The sequence below is a fragment of the Oryctolagus cuniculus genome, chromosome 14, assembly GCF_964237555.1.
Source record: "Oryctolagus cuniculus chromosome 14, mOryCun1.1, whole genome shotgun sequence".
Taxonomy (NCBI): domain Eukaryota; kingdom Metazoa; phylum Chordata; class Mammalia; order Lagomorpha; family Leporidae; genus Oryctolagus; species Oryctolagus cuniculus.
Genome location: NC_091445.1, coordinates 86,728,854 through 86,742,117, shown reverse-complemented (window position 1 = coordinate 86,742,117; position 13,264 = coordinate 86,728,854). Strand labels below are relative to the sequence as shown.

General features: G+C 44.1%; 1 protein-coding gene across 4 annotated transcripts in view; it reads right to left on the bottom strand.

The window, feature by feature from the left end:
* Positions 1-13,264, bottom strand: part of NLN (neurolysin) — a 95,621-nt gene that overhangs the window by 26,023 nt on the left and 56,334 nt on the right. For all 4 annotated transcript variants that reach the window (XM_008262286.3, XM_070056769.1, XM_070056768.1 and 1 more), the window contains exons 7-9: positions 11,627-11,762; positions 7,938-8,304; positions 3,935-4,136 (exon numbers count right to left, since the gene is read on the bottom strand). In XM_008262286.3, the coding sequence (XP_008260508.2) occupies positions 3,935-4,136; positions 7,938-8,304; positions 11,627-11,762 (705 nt within the window). The remainder of the gene's footprint in view (positions 1-3,934; positions 4,137-7,937; positions 8,305-11,626; positions 11,763-13,264) is intronic.

Below are 13,264 nucleotides of genomic sequence, written 5' to 3'. Positions count from 1 at the left end.
CAGAATCTTAAAAGCACCAAGTGAGTATGTATGGCAATTATTTTATCCACAATGTATTTCTTGGATAAGGCAGAAGTAGTACTGATCACAGAAGTTATGAATCTCTTTGTTAACTTCCAATCATTTCAGGTCAGTACAAAAGGATTTGGAATTATTATAAAGCTGCAAATATATGGATCTTTGCTTCCTGAACACAAAAGTGGTGATCACTGGTTATAAATACAATACCTTCAATGCTCTTGAAATATGACAGGACATCTTGAAAGGATTAATACACACAAAGATTTTTGAAAGATAATCTCAAGAGAACATGACCAAGCAAAGGATTGTATGAACACACTGTTCATCAGAATGACACATTTTGTGCTCACGAATGAGGTTAGGCAAAACATTAAGAATTGAATATAGCCTACTGTTTCAAGAGGGAGACATCAAACTGATGAGTGCACTATATTTAGAGTTCAGTCATGAGTCAAACAGCTCTAAAATGTCACAGGACCAAGAAAGTATTTTCCAGTACTAAAGTAGCTAACTGAAAGATTCAAAAAATCATTTAAGAAATAATGAGAGCAACACAAAGAGTTGCGGAGAACCAGGTAAGCATATGACATTAAAGTTATAAGAGGGCTGTGCCTAAAAAAAGAACACTGAGAACCCTATTGGAAGATCACCAGTATTTTAATAAATATGATCAAAACATCAAATTACTTCCTCGTGAGATCACCAAATGCTAATAAAGATCCAAATGAGGAAGAAACTGCTATATTCCAGGAGTTCTTATCTTGGGATATATTATAGTTTGGGCTTCAAGGGGTGCAATGAGCCCTTTGGAATTCCATGTATAATTTTGGGTGTATAAATGTATGTGCATTGTTTTGAAATGGGGGGTATCCAAAACTTAGATTTTCATAGGTCCTTAGATCCAAAAAAAGAGAGAGTTCACTTTTCTAAAACCAGGTCTTTACCTATGTAAAAATAAGTAACTGGATATTGGGCACTCTCAGTAATGTCCTGTAAGTCTAAAATTAAGAAAAGTATTAACTTTTCTAAATTGCTCATAAAAATATTTTTCAAAAATGGAAACTGGAATTACCCTAATTAAAGAAAATGTCAGCCACAGACTGGACACTAATGGAAGGTCCACATAAAAAACATGCCAGGAAGCTTATGATTGTGATAATAGACTTAAAAATGATCTGAAGGAGAAAGATTAAATTATTTTGGAAGATTTCTTTTGCTTGCGTTAAAGAGAGAGAGTGGAAATGACTGTATCAGGACTTATTTATCTGCACTGATTCCTAGCCTATTCCCATTTTCTACCAGGGTAGAAAGATAAAATGTTCAAATAACTTAACAGATGCAAACAAAGGAGATGGTATTTGTGATTATGACAATGATTAGGGGCTACTCTGCTCTCTTGAGACATTTGAGGCCAGGGCTGACCTGGCAGAGGTCAAGACAACAACAACGAAGATCCTTATCCGGCTCATCACTCATGTGCCCTGCTGGACACTCAAATAATGAAAACACTCTCAGTGACCTAGACATTTACCTCATTTTAAATATTCTTACAAAGCATTTTTATATAATTTTAATTTCCAAGAATACCACTACTAGGATCTACTGTGTAAGTCAGTGGGGGTTTCCCAGGAGGGGTTCAGTATTTTGGAAAAGCATGTCACCACTGGAATGCTGCTCTCGGCCTTGGACGGACGCACCCACCAGCCTCCAGCAGTCACCGCCCGCTCAGGCGTGGTCCCACAAAGTGCAGCCCCTCTGAGCTTCACGATGTCCTACTGCATGGCCCTGCTCAAGCGTCAGCACTTGAAACAAAACATGTCTTTCTTTTCAGTTTGGTGAGGACATCCTAATGATTTAAAAAGATTCTCTGTATGGTAGAACACCATTAGGGAAAAGGCAGGTAAAATCCACATAAAGAGTGAAGTTTAATTAGGAGCACTGTGCCAATATTGGCTTTTCAGTTGTGATAAACGTACAGTGATACGGTAAGATGTCAAAAGTAGAAAGAAGAGAGTGAGGGCGTGGCCAGTCTTTGTAGTCTTTTCAACTTTTCTGTAAATTTAAAACTATCCTAATAAAAAGGTTATTTCTTCCCTTAAGTTTACCTTTGAAGACACATAGAAAGATTTTAAATTTGGACAACTGCACCTCCATTTCTGTTAATATCAATCAGTGTTTTTAAACCATTAGGTCGGGGCTGGCACTGTGGTGCAGCAGGTTCAACCTCCGCCTGCGGCACCAGCATCCCATGTGGGCGCCAGTTCTAGTCCCGGCTGCTCCTCTTCCAATTCAGCTCTCTGCTGTGGCCTGGGAGAGCAGTGGAAGATGCCCCAAGTGCTTGGGTCCCTGTGCCTGCCTGGGAGACCTGGAAGAAGCTCCCAGCTTCTGGCTTCAGCTCAGCTCAGCTCTGGCCATTGTGGCCAATTGGGGAGTGAACCAGCAGCTGGAAGACCTTTCTCTCTGTCTCTCCCTCTCATTGTCTTTAACTCAAACAAACAAATAAAATGTTTTAAAAAAATAAACCACCAGGTTGAAATGCTGAACTAGAAATTGTCAAACATTCATAGTGGTTTAATATTAGCAAGTTCATACAGTTCAAGATAGAATAATTTGGGCCTAGTTAAATGGACTGTGTTAAAAAGGTTAAAATAAATGTATTTTTCATTTTCAGAAATAAAGAAAATGTACTCTACTGTACATTTATACACCTGCTTCTTGGCAAATGCATGCTTGGCCATGCTACATAATCTATTGTATTAACTTCAGGTTAGGAAAGGAATGTTATAAAATATATTATTTTTTATTTTCATTTTTGATGAAAGGGTGAGTTTTATTTTCATTTTTTTAAATGAAAGGGTAGGGGGAGAGAGAGAGAGATCTTCCATCTATTGGTTCACTCCCCAGATGCCCATAAAAAGCTCGGGCTAGGCCAAGCTGAAGTCAGAGGCCAGAAACTCAGTTTGAGTCTCCCACGTGGGAGGCAGGGCCCCAAATATTTCAGCCTCCAATTGTTGCCTTCCACTGTGTGCATTAGCAGGAAGCTGGAACTGGGAGCAGGGCCTGCAACTGAACCCAGGCGCTCCAATATGGGACATGGCTATCCCAAGGGGTGTTTCAACCACTACACTAAATGTCTGCCCCACAAACTATATTTTAGAAAAAGGAGTACGGGCTGGTGCTGTGGTGTTATGGGTAAAGCTGCTGCCTGCAGTGCTGGCATCCCATATGGGCACTGATTCAAAGTCCCAGCTGCTCCACTTCTGATCCAGCTCTCTGCTATGGCCTAAGAAAGCAGTAGAAAATGGCCCAAGAGAGAACCGGAAGAAGCTCCTGGTTCCTGGCTTTGGATGGGCTCAGCTCTGGCCGTTGTGGCCATCTGGGGAGTGATCCAGCTGATGGAAGACCTCTCTCTCTGTCTCTACCTCTCCTTCTTTCTCTGTGTAACTCTGACTTTCAAGTAAATAAATCCTAAAAAAAAAAAGAAAAAAGAAAAAAAAAAAGAAAAAGGAGTGAAGAGTCTACTGGACTGAAAACAATTGAACTAAACAAAGTATTAAAAAGTAGGATTGACAGATCATAGCAGAGCTTAACTGTGAAGCTTACACCAAATTCTTACAGAGAAGAAAGGAATTAAAAGGCAAAGGCATAGTATTTGTAATCCTTCCTTATTTCCTTCCCCAAAAGCTGGTATTCAGTGAAGTTCTTTGATCAGTGGGTTAGTCTTTGAGTGAAAATATGCTGTGAAATAGGACATGATAAGGAAAATGTTTACGTTTTTTGCAGGCCTAAGAAATTCTTGGACATGTTTAGCTTCTGGGGGGTAAAAAAACATGTTAAGGGGAGAAATCTGACAGCAATAAAAAGAAAAACATTGATGGATTTATGGTAAAAAAAAAAAAAAAAAAAGACTTACCTGTGCACAAATCTGATGCATGACATGACCAAACTCATGGAAGTAAGTCCTCACTTCATCGTGCCTCAGCAGAGAGGGCCGGCCGGCCACTGGCTGGGAGAAGTTCACCACGAGGGCAGCCACAGACAGCATCCGGCTCCCATCGGGCAGCAGGCAGCCAGGCTGGAGACCAAAGCAGGCTGCATGATTATATTTTCCTTCCCTAGGAACCAGAAACACATTGGAGAGACTTGAGAACTCTTCTCTAGCAACAACACTGTTATCAAGCTAGGGCTGTTATCAGAAAGCATTTTTTGGACTTTAAAATCAATGTTTATTCATCTATTTTTATTTATTTGAAAGGCAGAGTGATAGGGGTTGGGTGGGGGTATTCTTCCATCGGCTGGTTCACTCCCCAAAAGGTCACAACAGCCAGGGCTGGAAGAGGCAGAAGCCAGGAGCCAGGAGCTCCAACCTGGACGGAAGAGGTGGAGCAGGTACTTAACCATAGGCCCTCTGCTATGGGATGCAGACATCCCAAGTGGCAGTTTAATCCACTGTGCCACAACACCTGCTCCAGAGAGCACTTATAAACATGTAATTCACCTTTTAGAAAGTAGCTTGTCATAGCTTAGTGGGTAAAGCTGCTATCTGCAACATCAGCATCCCATATGGGCACTGGTTTGCTTAGACCCCTGCACCCACATGGGAGACCCAGAAGCTCCTGGCTTCTGCCTTCCATCTGGCTCAATCTTGGCAATTGCACCCATTTGGGGAATGGGTTTCTTTTGTTGAAAAATCTTGATACAAGAATTGTAGATGTACGCTTTGCATACAGCTCAATGTCCAAGTTACTTTACTCTTATTTTTAAAAAATATTTAGTTATTTATTTGAAAGGCAGAGTGAAAACAAGAGAGAGAGAGAAAGTTTTCCATTTGCTAGTTCACTCCCCAAATGGCCACAATAGCCGGAGCTGGGCTGACCCCAAGCCAGGAGCCAGGAGCCAGGAGCCAGGAGCTTCTGGTCTCCCACACAGGTGCAGGGGCTCAGGACTTGGGCCATCTTCTACTGCTTTCCCAGGCCACAGCAGAGAACTGGATTGGAAGTGGAGCCGAGACCGGTGCTGTAGTGTAGTGGGTAAAGCCTGCAGTGCCAGCATCCCTTATGGGTGCCGGTTCGAGACCTGGCTGCTCCACTTCCCATCCAGCTCCCTGCAAATGGCCTGGAAAAGCCGTGGAAGATGGCCAAGTGCTTGGGCCCCTGAAACACACATGGGAGACCTGGGAGACCCTGCCACAGACATGGGAAGCTCCTGGCACTTGGCTTCAGCCTGGCCCAGCCCTGGCCATTGTGTCTCTTTCTTTCTGTAACTCTACCTTTCGAATGAATGAATGAATAAATAAAAAAATAAGTAAATCTTTAAAAACACATAAACAAAATATTAGAAATTAACATGTATGATTTGTAAAATTGGAACTCTGTGTGTACTGTTAGTATGACTGTAAAATGGTACAGTCACTATGGAAAACTATATGGCAGTTCCTCAAAAAAAAAATTAAACATAGAATTACGATAAAAAAGTAAAATAGGGGCCTGCACTGTGGCGTAGCAGGTAAAGCCGCTGCCTGCAGTGCCAGCATCCCATATGGGCGCCAGTTCATGTCCTGGCTACCCCACTTCCAATCTGGCTCTCCGCTGTGGCCTGGGAAAGCAGTAGAAGATGGCCCAAGTCCCTGGGACCCTGCACCCGCGTGAGAAACCCGGAGGCGGCTCCTGGCTCCTGATCGGCGCAGCTCTGGCCAGCTGTTGCAGCCAATTGGGGAGTGAACCAGCAGATGGAAGACCTCTCTTCTCTCTCTTTCTGTCTCTCCTCTCTCTGTGTAGCTTTGACTTTCAAATAAATGAATAAATATTTTTAAAAAAAGTAAAATAGAATAGAAGATGCAGCTTGTGGTGGGCATCGTGGTGCAGTGAGTTAAGCTACTGTTTGTGATGCCAGCATCCCCTGTTGGAGCTCTGGTTCCAGCTCTGTCTACTCCACTTCTGATCCAGTTCTCTGGTAATGCGCCTGGGAAAGCAGCAGAAGACAGCTCAAGTACTTGGCCCCAGCACCCACATGGGATATCGGGTGGAGTTCCACTCTCCTGGCTTCAGCCTGGTCTGGCTCTGGCCACTGAAGTCATTTGGGGAGTGAACCAGGGAAAGGAAGATCTCTTTCTCTCCCTCCCTCCCTGTTACTCTGCCTTTCAAATAGATCCTGACAACTGTATCCTAACACTTCTTCTTCTTCTTTTTTTTTTTTTTTTTTTTTGACAGGCAGAGTGGACAGTGAGAGAGAGAGACAGAGAAAGGTCTTCCTTTGCCGTTGGTTCACCCTCCAATGGCCATCACGGTCAGCGCACCGCACTGATCCGATGGCAGGAGCCAGGTGCTTCTCCTGGTCTCCCATGCAGGTGCAGGGCCCAAGCACTTGGGCCATCCTCCACTGCACTCCCGGGCCACAGCAGAGAGCTGGCCTGGAAGAGGGGCAACTGGGACAGAATCCGGCGCCCCGACTGGGACTAGAACCCGGGGTGCCGGCGCCGCAGGCGGAGGATTAGCCTATTGAGCTACAGCGCCAGCTTCCTAACACTTCTTAATTAGGAAAAGACACATGTACATTTGACTTGGTTTATTTTTAGGTCATATCATTAGTGAAGAATGTCCATAAAGTACTGAAATAAATCACTTTGGTGCTCAAAGACATCTCTGTCCACCAACTGGACAACTCACTGAGTCTCCTTTCTAGTAACCAAAGTCAGGGATCACAAACCTGTGTGTCACTGACTCAGGGGACCCCACAACTTCCTCTGGTCTGTTTAGTGAAATGGATTAGTAATTGCAACTGGTTAGTTTTTTTTTTTTAATTAATTTATTTGAAAGGCAAAGTTACAGAGAGAGAGAAAGAGAGGCAGAGAGAGGCAGAGAGAGAGAGAGAGAGAGAGAGAGAGAGAGAGAGAGGTCTTTCATCTGTTGGTTCACTCCCCAATTGGCCACAACGGCCGGAGCTGAGCTGATCTGAAGCCAGGAGCAGGAGCTCATCCAGGTCTCCCTCAAGGGTGCAGGGGCCCAAAGACTTGGGCCATCCTCTACTGCTTTCCCAGGCCATAGCAGAGAGCAGATCAGAAGTGGAGCAGCTGGGACTCAAACCAGTCTCATATGGGATGCTGGCACTGCAGGCGGTGGTTTTACCCACTACACCACAGTGCCACCCCTAGCTGGTTAGTTTTTATTAGAACACAGACTAGAGAGAAAAAGATCTAAATTCTTTGGTGTCTGCTGAAGTACTGTGGAGTCCATCCATAGTTACCATATGGTAGAGCGACAATAATATTTTTAAGTCTTATTGCTGATTGGTGCCTGCACTGGGCAGTTTGCATATATAGTGTTTAACGTACAAAACAGTCCTGTAATGGTATCATATGACTCAAATTACAAAGAAGCAGTTTCAAAGAGGCTCTATCATTTAAGCATTCAAACTCAAGTTTGACCAACTACTAAGGTTGTGCTAATCCTAATATCTGTGTTGCTTCCTAGCCAGGCTGAGGGGAGTGGCCATAGACTTGAGTATTGGCAGACAGATGATCTGAATAATAAATATTTTTGGGAATCAAGTTAAGTAAATGCAGCACACAAACTAGATGACAATGGCAATAAATGACATTTATTTAGTACTTGCTGTGTGCAGGGCAGTGTTTTAAATGTTGTATGTGTAATTACCCAACTTAATCGTTACAACAACCCTTCCATGTATTTACTGTTCCCATTGTACAAGACCTGTAATATAGGTCCAGAAACTAAGGCACAGGAAAATTAAGTGACTTGCATAGTAAGTAATGAAACCAGACAGAATTTCTGTCTTCAGAGTCCACATTTTAAACCCATATAGTAGCAGTCACAGACAGGAAATACAGAAGAGATGAGCCTTAACCTAGGAAGGGGCTGCATCCCTGAGGTCCCCTCCAACACTGGGATTCTCAATACCTCGGATAGAGGTCCAGGTAGAACTGCCCCAGCACTTCTCCTGTAGCCTTGTCCTTCACAGTGTAAAGTGTGACACTCGGGTTCCAAACATGAGCGTCGGCCACTTGCTCGAATGAAAGTCCCAGCAACTCCTGGTAGATGTTCAGCAGGCCCTCGGTGACCACCTCAATCGGGAAGTACTCCTTGATGAACTCCTGGTCGATGGAGTACTTGAGCTCTTCTGTCTGAGTCATGTAGTAATGCAGGTCCCAGGCATTGATTTTCCCGTCATACTCAAAACCTTTCTCTTCGCATTCCTTTTTCTTCAAACTCAAGATAAACTCTCGTTCTGCCTCACCCAGCGGTTTTAATTTCTGGCTTAAATCGTCTGTGAAGGAAGCGGGGAAAGTGAGTGACCTATTGCTCTTGGGAGCAAGAACCCTCCTAGATCCTGCCTGTGTTTCAGCACGGTGCTTCCTCCCTTGTGGTACCCAACACAGATAAATCAGGAAGGAGGAAAGAGTCAAGGACCGGAACGCAAGCTCTATCAGGACAACTGCTTTCGTCCTCAGGGCGACTTGTTTTATCACTTCTTGCCCGTTGTTTCTCTTAGTGTCACCACAGCCAGGCTGCAACTTCCTCTCAGCATCCACACGGGGGATGTTGACCTCACAGCACTCTGAGTCACGAATGTTATGATGCAGGGAACAAAGCCGTAGTGAAACCGCACTCCTGTACATGAGCGTTCTCCAGTGAGGTTAGAGAGTCAAGGCTAACAACACACATGCAGCCGGAGGTCAGTATTATCCAGAAACTGCTCAACGCCCTTGATAGCCACAGGTTGCTCAGTTTCTGGCCTCTATGAGAAAGGTTTATGGGGACACAGCAGTTCTAGTTTTTAGCTGGAGAAGCTTCTGGGTACCACAATTTATAAACTGTGGTCAATTTTTGACTGCTTTACTGCATTTGGTTAAATGGCTACCGTCTTATGTATTTACCTTTCAGAAAGTCTTTCCTATTCTGTTAAGATAAAAATGTGCTTGGCCATGTATGGAACAAGGCAGCTCAGGCAGCAGCCCCATAGTGTGAGGTGGAGGCAGCAGGCCAGCGACTGCTGACAAAGGGGGAGGCTCGCGCAGGATACAGTGCAATACAGTTTTCACTGGGCTTGGAAGAGAGCATGTGAATACGGGGAGCAAGAGAAAAATGTGTGTGGGAATATGCCGATTTCCAACTGGAGGGAAAACCGCTCCAAAGGAATTAAGTTCATCAGGCAGTTGCTAAGGAAAAACTCCAGTACACGCAGTCACCACTGCAGGAAACACTTTCTATGTGATTGTTAAGTCCCTGAGCCATCCTACTGTATAACATGCATCAGCTTATATGTCAATACCTGCTCCCAGCAACTGACAACCCACTGAAGAAAGAACCCTATCTTTGTCCTAAGTCCTATTATTTAACAAACTGCCTAACATCAGACAGTTAGTTCATAAACATCTAATGAACGACTAAGTAAATTACATAATAATAAATGTCATTTATGGAGCACCTGTTACATGTTATATATGATTCCAGCATATATAGTAACAATTCAAGGTGTGGCTATTGAGGACATAGTGGAATTCATTTTGGGCTAAAGGTTGATTTTAATTCATTATTAATTATTTCCATCTTAAATAAAGCAATAATAGGATGTCAAAGTAATAGACTATATATTGGGGCTGGTGTTGTGGCGTAGCAGGTGAAACTGCCGCCTACAGTGCCAGCATCCCATATGGGCACCAGTTCGAGTCCCGGCTGTCCCACTTCTGATCCAGCTCTCTGCTGTGGCCTGGGAAGCAGTGGAGGGTGGCCCAGGTCCTTGGGCCCCTGCACCCAAGTGGGAGACTTGGAGGTAGCTCCTGGCTCCTGGCTTCGGATCGGCACAGCTCCAGCTGTTGCGGCCAACTGGGGGAATGGACCAGCAGATGGAGGGCCTCTCTCTATCTCTTTATCTTTCTCTCTCTCTCTTTACGTCTCCTTCTTTCTCTGTGTAACTCTGACTTTCAAGTAAATAAATAAAATCTTAAAAAAAATAGACTATATATCTTGACAAACTGTTGAAGGTGAATAAAGTTTGAAAGGGGTTGTAAAGGGGCCTGCACTGTGGTGTAGCAGGTGGGGCCGCCACCTGCAGTGCCCGCATCCCACGTGGGCACCGGTTCGAGACCCGGCTGCTCCATTTCCCATCCATCTCCCTGCAAATGGCCTAGAAATGCATTGGATGATGGCCCAAGTCCTTGGGCCCCTGCATCCGCATGGGGACCTGGAGGAAGCTCCTGGCTTTCGGCACAGCTCCAGCCATTGTGGCCAATTGGGGAGTGAGCCAGAGGATGGAAGACCTCTCTCTCTCTCTCTCTCTCTCTCTGCCTCTCCTTCTCTCTCTGTGTAGCTCTTTCAAATAAATAAATAAACCTTAAAAAAAAAAAAAAAAGAAAAGGGTTGTGAAGGCAAATTACAAAATCATACTTTGGTTAACTCTGATCAGAGATGATTACTATAATAATTAGCATTTTTATCATGGCTAAATTATTCAACCATTTTCACTAAGATGAAAGAAAGAACAAGATGACAGTTGGAATAGTGACACGTGGACTGAGAGGGGGATGGGACAGGGTGATGGAGTATCAGTGGCTAAATATCATGGACCTAAAAACCAAGGTTTTAAAAGATTTATGAAAAAGTGATTTAAAATGAATAGTTACTGGTTAACAGTCTTGATATATATTATTTTACACTACTTTCATATATTAACAAGTGGTTTCTGGAGTATAAAATGTTAATTTTTTGTTTTTATGTGTGCTGCTTTCCTTTATGTCATTTTTGTCAGCTTATGTTGTAAGAATACATAAGTACCCATGCTATAACTACCAAATACCTACTGGAAGTTAATAAAGTCAATAGGCTGATAATACCTGTTAGGATCCTAAATTTCACGTTAGAAATCAGTACAAAAACCCCAAACAAGACACGGGATAGAAGGAAGCAAAAACTACAAACGCCGTATAAATAATGAGCATAAATGCAGTATAAACAACAGAACTAAGCAGACCATTTAACACATCATTGTGATCAAAAATTGATCTGGAATGAATGAAAACAGTATCTCTTTGCAGGTTTTTTCGGTTCTGGGGCCCTCTATCAAACTGATGTGATAACAGCAATACAGTCAGGAAAAAAGGTGGAAATCATGCAACTGATATTTACAAAAGGTCTTTCTCTCTCTCTCTTGTTCTCTGCTGCTCTGCCTTCCAAGTAGATGAAAAGAAACAAACATTAAAAAAGGAGGAAAAAGAGGCCGGCGCCGCGGCTCACTAGGCTAATCCTCCGCCTAGCGGCGCCGGCACACTGGGTTCTGGTCCCGGTTGGGGCGCTGGATTCTGTCCCGGTTGCCCCTCTTCCAGGCCAGCTCTCTGCTGTGGCCCGGGAGTGCAGTGGAGGATGGCCCAAGTGCTTGGGCCTTGCACTCCATGGGAGACCAGGAAAAGCACCTGGCTCCTGGCTCCTGCCATCGGATCAGCGAGGTGCGCCGGCCGCAGCGCGCCGGCAGCGGCGGCCATTGGAGGGTGAACCAACGGCAAAGGAAGACCTTTCTCTCTGTCTCTCTCTCTCACTGTCCACTCTGCCTGTCAAAAAAAAAAAAAAAAAAGGAGGAAAAAGAAAGAACTAACCTAGAAAGGCTGTTACTCGGCTTGTGCTCTTTGCAGTGTTCATCTCGAGGACGAAGTCAGCATGTGTGCTATAGCCCAGGAGTTTGGCCACTTGGGCCCGCAGTGGGAGTAGCTGCTGCAGAATGACGGTGTTTTCCTAGTGGTAAGCAACAAAAAAAGGGTAATTATTAACGGCACCCAAAACACCAAAAAGAAGTTATCACACCTTTAGTTTCATAAAACTCGAGTATTTTTAGACTATCTTAATTACTTTACTTCCGAGATAGTTATGAGGTCCTATACTTTAAAATACTGTTATATTCTTTTTTTTTTTTCTTAAGATTTATTTATTTACTTGAAAGTCAGAGTTACAGAGAGAGAGAAGGAGAGGCAGAGAGAGGTCGAGAGAGAAGTCTTCCATCCGTTGGTTCACTCTCCAGATGGCCGCCACGGCTGGAGCTGTGCCGATCCAAAGCCAGGAGCCAAGCGCCTCCCCTGGGCCTCCCACGTGGGAGCAAAGGCCTCAGGACTTGGGCCATCTTGCACTGCTTTCCCAGGCCACAGTAGAGAGCTGGATCAGAAGTGGAGCAGGACGGCGCCGTGGCTCACTAGGCTAATCCTCCGCCTGTGGCGTCGGCACACCGGGTTCTAGTCCCCGGTGGGGCGCTGGATTCTGTCCCGGTTGCCCCTCTTCCTGGCCAGCTCTCTGCTGTGGCCCGGGAAGGCAGTGGAGGATGGTCCAAGTGCTTGGGCCCTGCACCCCATGGGAGACCAGGAGGAAGTGCCTGGCTCCTGCTTCAGATCAGCGCGGTGTGCTGGCCACAGCATGCTGGCTGCGGCGGCCATTGGAGGGTGAACCAACGGCAAAGGAAGACCTTTCTCTCTATCTCTCTCTCTGTCCACTCTGCCTGTCAAAAAAAAAAAAAAAAAAAAAGGAAGTGGAGCAGCCGGGACTTGAACTGGAACCCTTATGGGATGCCGGCACTGCAGAAGGCGGCTTCACCTGCTATGCCACAGTGCCAGCCCCGTAGTACTGTAACATTCTTAAGGACAACAGTGATTTCATATTTATTGTCATTGACAAGATTATACCAAATACTGATACTTAAAAAGTTTTTGGATTTTGTTATTGTGGTAAAATACACATAACATAAACTTTCCATTATAACTTCACAGTCATTTGCGAGACTATTCTAAAAATGGAAGAGATTGTTTTAGCAATAATGTGAGAAACTAAAACCCTTGTGCATTGCTGATGGGAATATAAAATAGTGCAGTTGCTCTAAAAATGGTATAGTGGTTCCTCAAAATATTGAACACAGAATTACCACACAATTTACAATTCCACTTCTGGATAAATACCCAAAAGACCTGAAAACAGACTCAAAGAGAGATTTGTGTGATCATGTTTACTGCAGTATTATTCAAACTAGCCAAAAGATAGGAGCAACATTGTAGGGTGATCATAAAGATCTGAACAAGAATATAAGTAAAATGCTTACAAAAATGCCAAATGCCTGGAAACTGTTATAACCACCTGTTCATAGCAATTAATAATTTAAAACTAGAATGAAAACATGGATAAGAGAAATGCATCTAGTATAACTCCTCCTAAAATAATTTTTTTATTTTTCTGTTTCTCCAGATCTCTCTACACTG